Source organism: Crocuta crocuta, unplaced genomic scaffold, assembly GCF_008692635.1.
Source record: "Crocuta crocuta isolate KB4526 unplaced genomic scaffold, BGI_CrCroc_1.0 scaffold374, whole genome shotgun sequence".
Lineage (NCBI taxonomy): Eukaryota > Metazoa > Chordata > Mammalia > Carnivora > Hyaenidae > Crocuta > Crocuta crocuta.
Window position 1 is genome coordinate 2,176,150 of NW_027532613.1, and position 12,272 is coordinate 2,188,421.

The 12,272-nt window shown below is 56.0% G+C and overlaps 1 protein-coding gene across 1 annotated transcript; it reads right to left on the reverse strand.

Annotated features, from left to right (window-relative positions):
• Positions 1-234: 234 nt before the first annotated feature.
• Positions 235-12,062, reverse strand: LOC144245121 (5-hydroxytryptamine receptor 3A-like). The gene is made up of 9 exons (XM_077780523.1): positions 11,989-12,062; positions 9,863-10,029; positions 8,346-8,390; positions 6,084-6,193; positions 4,689-4,858; positions 2,927-3,087; positions 2,353-2,563; positions 2,018-2,239; positions 235-650 (listed from the first exon to the last, which is right to left on the reverse strand). The coding sequence occupies exons 1-9, from the start codon at positions 12,053-12,055 to the stop codon at positions 352-354; spliced, it is 1,452 nt and encodes a 483-aa protein (XP_077636649.1). The 5' UTR covers positions 12,056-12,062; the 3' UTR covers positions 235-351.
• Between the last annotated feature and the right edge of the window lie 210 nt (positions 12,063-12,272).

Below are 12,272 nucleotides of genomic sequence, written 5' to 3' on the forward strand. Positions count from 1 at the left end.
AGGCTGAGGGAAAGGACGGAATTCCAAAGTGCCTTATTCAGGGAAGTGACAATGGGCAATGGGGAAATCAAGGCTTGATACACAGATACATAGAATGAAGTTGGGGAATGCATGGGTTTTTCTGGATTGAAAACAGCATTTTGTAAGCCATGGTAAGTTGAGGGGGGGGATGCAAGAGTCCTAAACACCAAGCTTTTGGGGAAGCGTTAAGGCCCTGGTCTGGAATTACGGGCATTGGACAGGGCCTTGAAAACATCCCTGGCATCCGCTGAAATCCTCCAATCCCCATTCTCACCAGTGCCTTACTCCCTACCACACCCACGCCCAACACCCCCGCTGGGCTGTACCCACTCAAGAATACTGCCAGATGGACCATAGAGTGACCAGGGTGATGCTGTAGGCCAGCACTGCCACCAGGTAGATGCGGAAGAGCAGCCTGTCCAGCACGGAGCCCACATGCAGCCATTCCCGGGCCACCTCTCGGCTCTCGTCCCTCTTCTCCAGGAAGAGCCTGATGGAGGACAGCTCCTGCAGGAGCCCGCGCACTGCCAGGGAGGCCTCCCGCGGTGGTGGCGGGGGGCTGCCTCGGCCCCTCACGGTCTTCTCCAAGTCCCGGGGTCCTTCCAAATGGCTGCAGTGGTTCCCCATGTCTGGAAAAAGGGCAGAGCATTGGCAAGGGAGGGAGGCCTGGCAGAATGGTACAGACACCATCCCTCTGCGCCCGTCGCTTGCAGAAATTATTATGACTTCCAGACATAAACAGTCTACACGTTTTCTTACCTGTTTGTGTTCCCAACGTCTGACTTAAGCAATTAAAGAAAGTAACACGGTTGAAGACTCCTGTATACTCTTGCTCAGTCACATCCTCCAACCTGTCCCTAGGTCACTAAGATCATGAATTTGGTATTTATTTTTCCCATGCATTTTTTTAAACACCTGGACTTCCTGCAGCAATTGGGTATCTATTATTTCACTTGAGCCTCACAATAGCCCCACGTGAGAGGCAGAGTAGGAGTGGTTACTCTTTGGACCTTGTATACAGAGGTGCTAAAGCTCAGAGAGGTTAAGTGACTAGCCTGTGGTCACACAGCTAGAGCATCGTTTAAAAGTGAGGCCGCCAAGGCCTCAGGTATGTGGGCGGTCTCTGCTGTGCCATATGGCATTGCTGCCCTCTCCTCCTTGACTCCAGCCCAAGTCCCTTTGCACCAGAAGATACACCTGCAGCTACGGCTACCTCACAGGAGAGCAGTGAAATTGGGCATTAGGCTGGAGTGCTCGTTCCCCAGTTCATGACGAGGTGGTCTTGGGTTGACCATGCATCTCCTGTAAGAGCAGCCTCCACCAGCACGCGGCTCTGCCATTTACGGTGAGCTGGTTGGCCTTACGCCTCTGTTTCCTCACTTGACAAATGAGGATGACAATCCTATTGGGGGGCCTGTGGGGGGCCTGGCCTCACACACGTGCCTGCCTCAAGGTACTCAACAGATACATGAACAAGCCCCGACCACCAGCAGCAGCAGCGACGAATGTAGCTCTAACAACTTGTCAGGGAGAATGAGCTTCACGTTTATGTCGCCTGCACGCCTGTCTCTCTGTCACACGTGTTCGATGGGATCTCGTCTCTGGGCTGACTGGATGCAGTCTTACAAATCTGTGCACTTAGCCATGTGAGGTAAGGGGGCCCAAAACTGCTGATGGGGCGCCCATTCAACCCCCTTTTGGGTCCGTCTCAGAGAAAGAGAAGCCCGGAAGTCTCAGCTCCTGACAGGCTCAGCCTCTCACTCTCACCCGGTCTCTCTCCCCTCCCCGGGCTGATGAGCGGCGGTGAAGGTACAGAAAGGGTCCACTGATGACTCTGGCTGAACTCTGCTGCCCCCCAGTGAGGCCAAGTGCAGGGCGGGCTCAATTCCCAGCCCCGCCCAGACTCTGGCACACACCTCACGCCAGCCAGAGACCCCCGCCATGTCCCCACTCCCAGGCCCTCCCTCCGTAGGGGACGCACCCTTTCCCTCTTCACCGGAGCAGTCATCGGCCTTGGCAGCCTGGGGGGTGGCTGGGGGCCGTCGGGAAGCTGTCTGCTCCCCGAGGCAAAGGAGCAGGGCCACCCGGTCCAGGACCAGGTGGCGCAGCCAGGCAGGCACGGGCTGCTGCAGGTCCTGCTTGTGCACCAGCCGCACGATGAGGATGGTCTCAGCCAAGCTCACCACCAGCAGCGCCATACACACGACGAAGTAGACACCTGTGCGCGTGGGGAAGTCGGGGCGCACACACAGCAGGTGGGAGGGGGCCGGTCTTTCAGCCCCACCCCCTCCGGGGCCACCCTGCGCTCTTCCCCTGGGGCGGGTGCCTTACCGATGAGGGGAGTGCCGATGGCAGTGGCCGGCAGCGTGTCCGACACGATGATCAGGAAGACGGAGTAGCCCAGGAGGAGTGTGATCTTAAAGGAGACCCTCTCGCCACTGTCCGGAGGCAGGTAGAAGCCCACAATGTCCATGAACATGAGGAAGATGCTGGGCAGCAGCAGGCTGACCGTGTAGAACAGGGGCCTCCGGCGGATGACCACCTAGGCCCGGGACAGGAGCTCTGGGGGAAGCCCGGGGCACAGAGGCTCTGCACCCAGGACCCCCCAGCCCATCCCAGACCCCTCGCTTCGTGGAGCTTCCAGCCTGGCCCTGCTGGGAGAGGAAGAACTGGACAGACCTCACATTCGGCCTCCGGATTGAGGCCAGTGGCTGCGGAGGACGAGGAAGGGACAGTCGCCCTGAGCTTCCCCATCTACTGCCCGGAAGGTCCCACGCGTGCGTGTGACCTGGAGCTGCGAGAAGGGGCTACAGTCTTCCCACGCGTCTCCTGAAGTCTCCGGGGACAGGATGCCCAGCAGTTCAAGCTGTCATTGCCCCCGCGTCCGCCCCCCGGGGACACTCACGAAGAACTTCATCTCTGCGTAACAGCCGCTGCTTTCCATGCTGAACTCGCGGAACTGGGTCAGCACCGCCAGGAGCTCCCACTCGCCCTGGTTCATGAAGATAGTCTTGTCGACCTTCACCTTTTCTGGCAGGCGCCACAGGGAGATGTTGATATCCTGGACTGGGAGGGAAGAGACCAGGCCAGCTCTGGGGTCTAGAGCCAGGAGGGCGCGCCAGGCCCTGTGACGGGGGGTCCTCGGGGGGCCGCACACGCGGGACTTAGATGCACTCAGCTCTTAGCCTTCAGCCTCCGTGGCCTCAGCCATAAAGTGAGGTAATAGCATACACTGTACTTGCCAGATCCAAACTATTAGAAAGCCCCTTCTCTCCTTCTCTCTTTTCCTCTCTTCCTGTCTCTCTCTCTCTCCCTTCTTCCCTCTCCCTCCCTCTCTTTCTCCCCCTCCCCTCTCTCATCCACACCTCTTCTAAGTTTCCATTAGGGCCACCCATTTGGGAAATGAACAAAAGTCAACATCCTTCACCTTTGCCTTCATAGGGCTGACTGTTCTCAAAGGTGAATTAGGGAAATAAGCAAAATCTTCGCTCAGAGAAAAGCAGTTTTACTTCTCTGCACCTACACCAGAGACGTGAGATATATACCAGAAGGCTAGTAGCATCCGTTACAGCAAAGTATAGGGAACGATCTACATGTCCATCAATCGGGAAAATGCTTAATCAACTATGATGCACCCCGATGCCGGGCTGTCAACGTGTGGGAGAAAGATCTAAATATGCACTAACTCAGAAAAATGCCCAAGACCTTTAGTTGTTGAGTAAGAAGAATCAGGTGGCAGTGGCATGAATGATGTGTTTAGTAAAATAACAACCTAAGAAATAATTTTCAGGTACTTTCCACAGAGGAGTATGTACGTGTATATGCAAAGGATAGAGAAGGATCTGGAAGAACATACCATCTGAGGCCTATACTGATAAAAGCTGTTAAGTCTTGGTGTGGGGAGTTGTTGGTGAAGAGTTTGGGATTGAAGGTAGAGGTCAAAAGTCAAAGATAATTTGCAGTTCTGGTTTTTGTCCAAGGGAGTTCTGTATTATGTTTGTAACTTACAGTTAATGTGACGAAATCCAATATAAGTGGAAGATATCTTTTTATGGGAAGGTGATGGTCATTTTGCTAGACTTTAGTGAGAAACTCGCATTCATCCATTGAATAAAAGTTGCCAAGCACCTTCCTTTGTGCCAGGCACTGTACTGGAGACCTAATGCTGGGCCAAAATCATGCTCCTACCCTCTCTGGGCTTATATCTGACGGAGGAGCAGACATTGAGCAAGCACCTGCGAGTGCAATAGAAGTGGGGACAAGATCAGGGTGCTATAAAATTGGGCCAGGGGGACGCCTAGTCTGGGGATGAGAGGAGTCTCCTAAGGCACTGACGCCAGTGCTGTGATTGGGTGAGTAGGCGACTTGACTGAACTAAGGGTTGTCGGGGGGCAGGAGGCGGGGGCAGGGTGGCCCAGGAGAGGAAGCAGCCTGAGATAAGGGGAGAGACCGAGGGGCTTTGGGGACTGGGAAGGAAGGCAGCTGGGCTGGGGCAGAGCTCAGGGGAACGTGCATGGGCTGAGGCTGGAGTGGTGACCGTGGACAGCCCCCGTACGTAAGTAACTTGAATACAGGGGAGTGCCTCCTAGGGTGCGCTCCTCGAGCAGGTGTTTCGGGGACCCTCCAGCCTGTACCCCCGCCTCCCAAAGCCTGTGTGCGGTACTCACTGGTGTGCAGCCAGCTGGTGAAGGTCAGCGAGCAGTTCTGCACGTCGAAGGGGAAGTTGTAAATGTCCAGGCTACAGGCGGTCACCACCTGCAGGGGCTTGTAGTTCTCGACCTCGCCGTGGTGCCCGACATACACGTACGGGATGCTTGGAGACTTCCCCACGTCCACACTGGCCAGGGAAGAGGGGCAGTTTGGGGGCTCAAGATTACCTGCAAGGTCAAGGCTACTTTCCAAGCAGGAAAGGGCGTTTCTCCTTCATTCCCTTGGCAACCTGGCTACAAAAGGCAGGTGAGGAATTCGGGTGCCTCAGAGCCACTTGCTGTCACCAGCATGCCCAGCTGCCCCTACTCTGCCACCCACCCAGCTGGGCAGAGCTCAGCTCCCGAGATCAGCAGGCTTCTTTGCCTCCTATCCCTAGAGGCCCCGTGACGTGAGAACAATCTTCCCTGGAGGAAAAGGAACTAGAGAAATCATGGAGAAGAGAAGAGGCGAGGTGGGCAAGTCCTGCAAGACTTATTCCCTCTCTCTCGGCAGATCCCCAACCCCTAGGCTCTCCCGAGTGACCGCTGTGGCACGGAGTGACCCTGAGCTTGGGGTCCTGAGCCCACAGCCTTCTGTGGAATCAGGCCGAGAGATGAGAAACTAAGATCCAGGCTACTCCACACTCTAACCGGGAGACCCAGCCAGGAACTGGGATCCGTCCAGCCTGAGGCCTGCAGATCGTGGGGCTCTAGGTCAACTGTCTCCCCTGAAAAGCACTGCGCGTGGCAGCCATGGCATTGGGCAACGCGGTGGGTACCCGGAGGAGGGCAACTGGCCCTGGGCCACCTCCTCCTTCCATCTTCCGCGGCCTGGCATTGAGAAACCCAGGCAGTGGAGTCTGAACGACCTGAAGGATGGGGGGAGGGCACGGTGCCCGGTGCTATCAGCTGCTGGGAATCAAGGATGGTGGTACCCACTTCACACTGGGGGCGCGGTCTGGAGCCAGCCAGGCAAGCGTGTGACTGGAGAGGTGGGAGTGTCTCCAAATCCCCCCTGGGACCAGTGCTGGGGCTCCATCCCTATCGGTAACCTCACTGTCCCCTTGAAAAACACAGCTGTCCCTCATTCGGTTATTATGACAGCGCACATTCATTCCCTGGCTCCCTTTCCCTGGGAAGGGGGCCCTTGGACCACGAAGTGCAGGCTTCCCACATCAGACATAGAAAAAAGAGGAGTTTTAAAAAGAAAAGAGGGGAGAAAAAGAAAGAGAAAGAAACCAAAGGGGGATTGGGGCCCAAGCCAACTTTACCTACAGTTCTGCGAGCCTGAGTGCGACCTCTCACGCCACAGCATAGTCTTGTCCCCCAGCCCCGGAGCCACCCGGCCGCCCGGCATCGGATGGCAGCACTCACAACTCGTTGATGAGAATGTCCGGGACCCAGATGCTCTCGGTGGGGATGGACAGCTTGGTGATGTTGTCAAAGTCCTCAGGGTTCCACTGGAGAAACTCATCTGTCCAGTACTAGGGGAGGGGCGGGGGATGGTCACGGGCGGTCGCCCCTCAGGATGACCTCACCGCTCAGTGCCCAGGCAAGAGACGGGCATCTTCTTGGGGGAATCCCTTGACAGTACAGGGAGTCCCCTCACCTCTGTGCTCACACTCTCCCACGTGCAAATACGACCCAGGCAAATGACGCCTTGCCCCGGGGAAGGCATTGGGTCATTTCTCCTGTTTGACTATCCCATCTGCTGACTTGGGATCTTGAACACAGAGCTTCTTGGGTCTTGGTCTGCTCAATGCAAATTGGGACAATAATATGCACCTGACAGGGTAGAGATGGTTACTGTTAAGTTGTGATCAACACATTCCTCGCCATCCTGTCCATTTGACTGATCTAAAAAGTGCATGTAATTATGTCATCCCTGTGCTCAAAACTCCCTTGCACTTTAGGGATAGAGTTCAACCTCACGGCCAGCAAAGGCCTGCACAATCCGACCTCCACCTATCTCTCTAGCTTCATTACTTTTTTAAGTTTATTTACTTATTTTAGATAGAGAAAGCACGAGTCGAGGAGGGGCAGAGACAGAGGGAGAGAGAGAGAATCCTTCTGTCTGAAAGAATCCCTCACAGTGCAGAGCCCAACGCAGGGCTCAAACCCATGAACTCTGAGACCATGACCTAAGCCAGAATCAAAGTCTGATGCTCCACCGACTAAGCCACCCAGGCGCCCCTCTCGAGCCTCATGATTTCTGTCATCCTCTGTCTGTGGATTCTACTCTCCAGCCGCGTGCAAACACCCCACGTCTCTGCATACCTGTGCTCTCCCACACCGCAATCCCTGTCTCCTCCCCCAAGGCAGGTCTTCCGTGTCCCCCCAGACTCAGCCAGAGCACCCGTCTGCTCCTGTCTCTGGGAACCTTCCATGCCCCACCCCCCAGGCTGGATTTTCGTGTGCCCCCCTGTGCCCCCATGGCTGGTATCTTGTTCTTGCTACGCTGGAGAGCTTGCTGCATTCAACTGTCTGTTCATGTGCCTGTGGCCCCCACCAGTCTGTGACTCACTGTGGGCAGGGCCCAATCTCATTCGTGTCTCTAATTCTGGTCCCTTGGCACGGTAGGTTGGCATCCCATCACTGCTGGGCACACAAGTGACCCTAGAGGTCCAGAGGTGGGACCTCGGCCGGAGGTCCCAGGAAAGGAGCTCCAGGCTGCCTCTTCCTGCTGCGCCCCTTCCCTTGACGCGGGGCGTGCTCCGTATTGAGATCTTTCTAGGGCAGAAGAGAGCAGTCTGGCAGGAATCAGCATCTGGCTTCTGCCTCCACCCCACTCTCTGCCCCATGTGCTGGTGGTAGCGGGGAACGCCCATGAGCAGCAGAGGGATGTAACAGAGACCTGCAGATGCCTGGCATGTGCCCAGACAGAGCCCCTCTCAGCTTTGACCTCGACGACCTGGGCCCGTCCTCCCACCCCCTCCCGCCAGCTACTCTCGTTCCCTTCCTCTCTCACGTCTGCCCTGCAGCTCAGAGTCTGCCAGCACAGGGCCAGCTTATGGACGGCAGCCTCACTGTTCTCCTGCCCTCCCCCCCAGCTCCCCCCCAGCTCNGCTCCCAGCCAGCTCTCCACCCAGCTCCCCCCCTCCCCAGCTCCCCGACAACTGGCCAGAAGGGCTGCAAAGGCCTCAGAGACTCAGGGACGTTCTCAGCGGTGCCTGAGTGATGCCTGTCAGAAGCTCAGACAATGGACAGGTGGCCGAGGATGTGAGGACCCCATGGATGGAACTGCCCTGTGTCAATCACCCAATTTGATTGTCATCACCCTTGGCTTAATAGAAGGAAGAACTTTCTAGCAGTTAGAGTTGTCTGACAGTGCAGTAGCTGTCCACTGAGCACCAGGCACTGGAGGTGTTTATCAACAGAGGCAGATAAGTTGTTGTTTAAGATGCTGTGAAAACTCTCAGAAACCAGGGGGTTGGAGGATTTCTCCTCCACTGAGTGTGGAGCTTCCTTCCAGCGCCAGTCCTGAGATGAGAGGGGCCCTGGGTCTCCTGAGTCTGCCTCCGAGCCTCTCCCCTCCCCTCCCCTCGCCAAGGCCTCTTATAGCCCTTACTCTTTAGAAGGAGGAATCCTTCCTGGAAGGGAAAGCCCCCGTCCCAGGAAATGGGGGCGGATGCTCACCTGCCGGTACCAGATGTAGGTGGTCAGGACCTGGTTCTTCTCATCCTGTGAAAGGAAAGGGAGCTCAGGTAAGTGCCCTGTGGGCAGGCGTCCATCTTGCACACCTACCCCAAAAGGATCTGTTGGTTTGTGTCCCTATTCCTTTGGGAAGAGAGAATGAAGGAAAAGAGAAAAGGGCCGACCAGGAAGAGGTGGTCAGTCTTTTACTAGGACACACCTAGGAAGAAATACAATCATTTCTTTTTTAACTTCATATCTATCTATCTAACCAGCTATCACCTTCTACTATTTTGTATTATGTTATACATATATATGTGTCTAGGTTACATATATTTTACATACATAATATGCATAACATAGAAGATAAGAGGAGACATACAGCGGGTGCCTGGGTGGCTCAGTCAGTTAAGTGTCTGACTTTTGATTTTGGCTCAGGTCATTATCACGTGGATGCTGGGATCGAGCCCTGAGTTGGGCTCTGTGCTGACAGTGTGGAGCCTGCTTGGGATTCTTTCTCTTCCTCTCTCTCTGCCCCTCCCCTGCTCGTGCTGTCTCTCTCTCAAAATAAATAAAGACTTTTTAAAAAAAGAGAAAACATACAGAAAATATTATATCTATATATTTTTAAATGTTTATTTTGAGAGAGAGAGAGCACATGTGCACACCAGAGGGCAAGGGCAGAGAGAGAGAGGGAGAGACAGAATCCTAAGCAGGCTTCGTGCTGTCAGTGAGGAGCCCGACATGGGGCTCGATCCCACAAACCGTGAGATCATGGCCTGAGCCAAAATCAAGAGTCAGATGCTCAACTGACTGAGCCCCCCAATCTATATATTTTTCCGTATTTGTATGCCTGTGAATCTATATCTGTATCTCCTTCCTGCCCTAATATTCAGTCAAGAAATGCAAAACCACACAGAGTCAAAAATGCATCCCTGTCCCTCATTCTCATCTGGGGCCCAGCTTCCCTCCCCAAAGAGCCACACTGATTGCAGTAGACGGTGAGGTCAGGCCCCCGCTTGCTCTGGTGCCCTCCATCTCTGCGATTGCTTTCTTGTTTATGTCTGCACAACGTCTGACCTCCTTGCTGGGCAGTACATTGATGAAGGAATTGATTTATTAATAGGTTTAGGACTAATTGTCCAACAATCATTTAGCAACACCTGCCATGAATCAGGGGCCCGTGTAAGACTCCAAGGGCCGAGAAATGAGCAGGACAGATGAACAGGACAGCTTATGTGGGGAGCCGGTCACCATGACACAAGGCGTGAGGAACTGCATGTGGTAAGTGGCCCTCTGGGAACACGGGTTGGGAGAGGCAGCCACACTGGTTTTATGGTTTGGGCAGCTGTGTAGACCGTGGGTGCCGTTGTCCATCCTGACACAGGTCTGTGCCACATCGCAGATACTCTGGGTACTTGATTGTCCCCTGTGCTGCCCAGGGGGCGACTCGGCCTTACATGGTCTCCCACCCCGCAAGGCACACCCCTGAGCGGGGCAGATCGGGGCCGAGCGCTCACCACACTGAGGATGGCATAGACAATGACGTCGATGGACACGGTGGTTGGCTTCCTCCAGTCCCGCACGGGCCGCACGCCCTTCTGGTAGTTGGCCAGGAGGTGATCTGACAGCCTCAGGAGCGCGGGCCTGGAGGCGTTCTGGGCCCCGGGGTGCTCCCTGAGCCTGGCTGGGAAGAGCAGTGCACGGGGGGCATCAGAGCCTGAGGCTTCCCCCATCTCTTGCCCTGGTTTGAAATCTAGTAAAAGCAAAATGTCTCCGCTATTTCCATCTCAGAGTCCCGGGCACCCCTGCAGACTGAAGCTCCCATCACTGGAATGTTTTGTCCACGGAGATTCTTGGCCAAACCCGGAGGTATTGTCTCCTAAGGGTAACCTACACGCGCATTCCCGTGAGGGAGGGGAGCTGGGCTGTAAATGCAGGTGATGCAAGACAGGTGAGGTCTAAGGGGGTCAAGGGCTGAGAGAGGTTGAGCACAGGTACCTGCCAGAGGAGGTGGGTCTGCAGGAGACGGAGGAAGGAGGCCGGGGAGCTAAGGAGGAGCGGCCCTCGGGACGGGTACTGAACGAGAGGGGGCTGCAAGGGGGGGCGACCCCAAGTATACAATCTCTAACGCATGAAGGTTTGCCTCAGTCAAGGGCAGAACGCAGCGTCTGCCCAGATCCTGGTCGCCTCCTTGCCCCCAGCCTCCTGTTAACAAAGAAAGAAAGGAGGCATCCCGCGGAAACTGCCGCTCCTTCCTGCGAAATCCTCCCCTCTGAGCCTCACACGCACCAGCTCCTGGGGGCCCGTCGGCCAGGCCTCCTTCAGGGGGTTGGTGATGGGCAGATCGGTTGGGAAGAGGGTTAGATGTAAGGGCCCAGGAGAAACTGAATTGCTCCCAGAGCAGGGGGCCCAGGAGGACAGAACAGCGATGAGAAAAGCCAACTCTGAGGCCCTCCGCCCATTCTACGGGGATTTCACGTGCACCTGTTATCCCGCTGGGAAACAGTGGAAGCATTTCCTGAAAGGTGCCAAGGAAAAGAAGGTGAAGGCCCACCTGTCCCCGATAAACTTCCTGCTTCCCTCGGAAGGACAGAGAGGAGCAGAGAGAGGGTCAGGACAAGAGACCATGTATTGGTCATCTTATTGTGAAATAAGAGCAGTTAACACACAGTCTTCATTTCCACCTTCGAGCAGCCCCCCGGGGTGGCTGTCGTGACGGCAGAGTTCCCAGATAAGGATCCCGAGGCTCAGAGAGGCGGGGACTGTGGTCACAAGCAGGGGAAATGAGATTCAGATCCAAATCTCTGTGTGTCTCCACACCAGCATCAGCTCTGATCCCGGTGCTGGGAATCGGGCCGGTGTGAAGGCAGCCAGATTGGACAGTGATTCTTCTCAGCCAAGAAAGCCCCAGGCCACGGCCTGACCACGCAGCCGGGCTTCCCCAGGGACGGCTCAAGGGAGGAAAGCCAGTGTGCACATAAGCTCTTCCTACCTGTTCAGCCCCGGGATGGCACCCTAACCCTCCCCAACCTAGCCCTGCATGGGGAGAAAACCTTCCGAAACAGGGAATAAATATTGTTGGTGGCAAATGGAAACGAATCCGGTTGGACCCAAACACCTCGTCTCCCAGAAAAGCAGGAGGAAAGGGTAGGGGAATGCAGAGAAGTTTGGGGTCGCTGGAGTCTAGCTCTGGAAGGGAGCTTGAGGAACGGAGGCCCAGGGAGCCCACGCCTCCAACAAGGCCAGCGGAGCTGAGGTTGGTTCTGGTCTCGTCTGGCTAATGTGCTGTGTGACCATGAGTGACTTATTCCCCCTCTCTGGACCACGGCATTCCCATTTACAACGAGAAGGGGCAGACCGGGTGAAGTCCAAGGTCCCTTGCAGCCTCCATTCTGAGAGTTTGGGGACAGAGCAAAGAAGAGAGGAGCCCCTCTCTGCAAGCCCTGCCCCGCCTGGCACCCCACCGCCCGTACTTTTGATCGGGGCCACAGTGCCTTCAAATTCTCGTGCTTGGATGTGGCCAGGTCCCTGACTTTCCCGAAGCGGCACCCCCTCTGAAACCCTCCCTCCCTCAACCCCTGGGGGAATCAAACGCCCCCCACCCCACTCTGCAGGTGGCCAGGCAAGTCACCGTCCCCCTTACCTTGTCCCTGTGTCAGGAACGCGGGCAGAAGCAAGGCCAGCAGGACCCGCGGCGCCCACGACAGCATGGTGACTCTCTCCGGGGATGGGGTGACTTGGAGTGGCCTCAGGGCAGCACGAGCGGAGAGGCAGCCTGCCCACGCCGCGCCGNCCCCAGGGAGTAACTTGAGGTGGGGGTGGAGGGCACTGCAGGGTCCCCTGGAGCAAGGGTGCAGCCTGTGTGCTGGGAGAGGCCCTGGGCTGCTCCCTTCATTTATGTCCCATATCTGGTGCGCTTGGGACTGG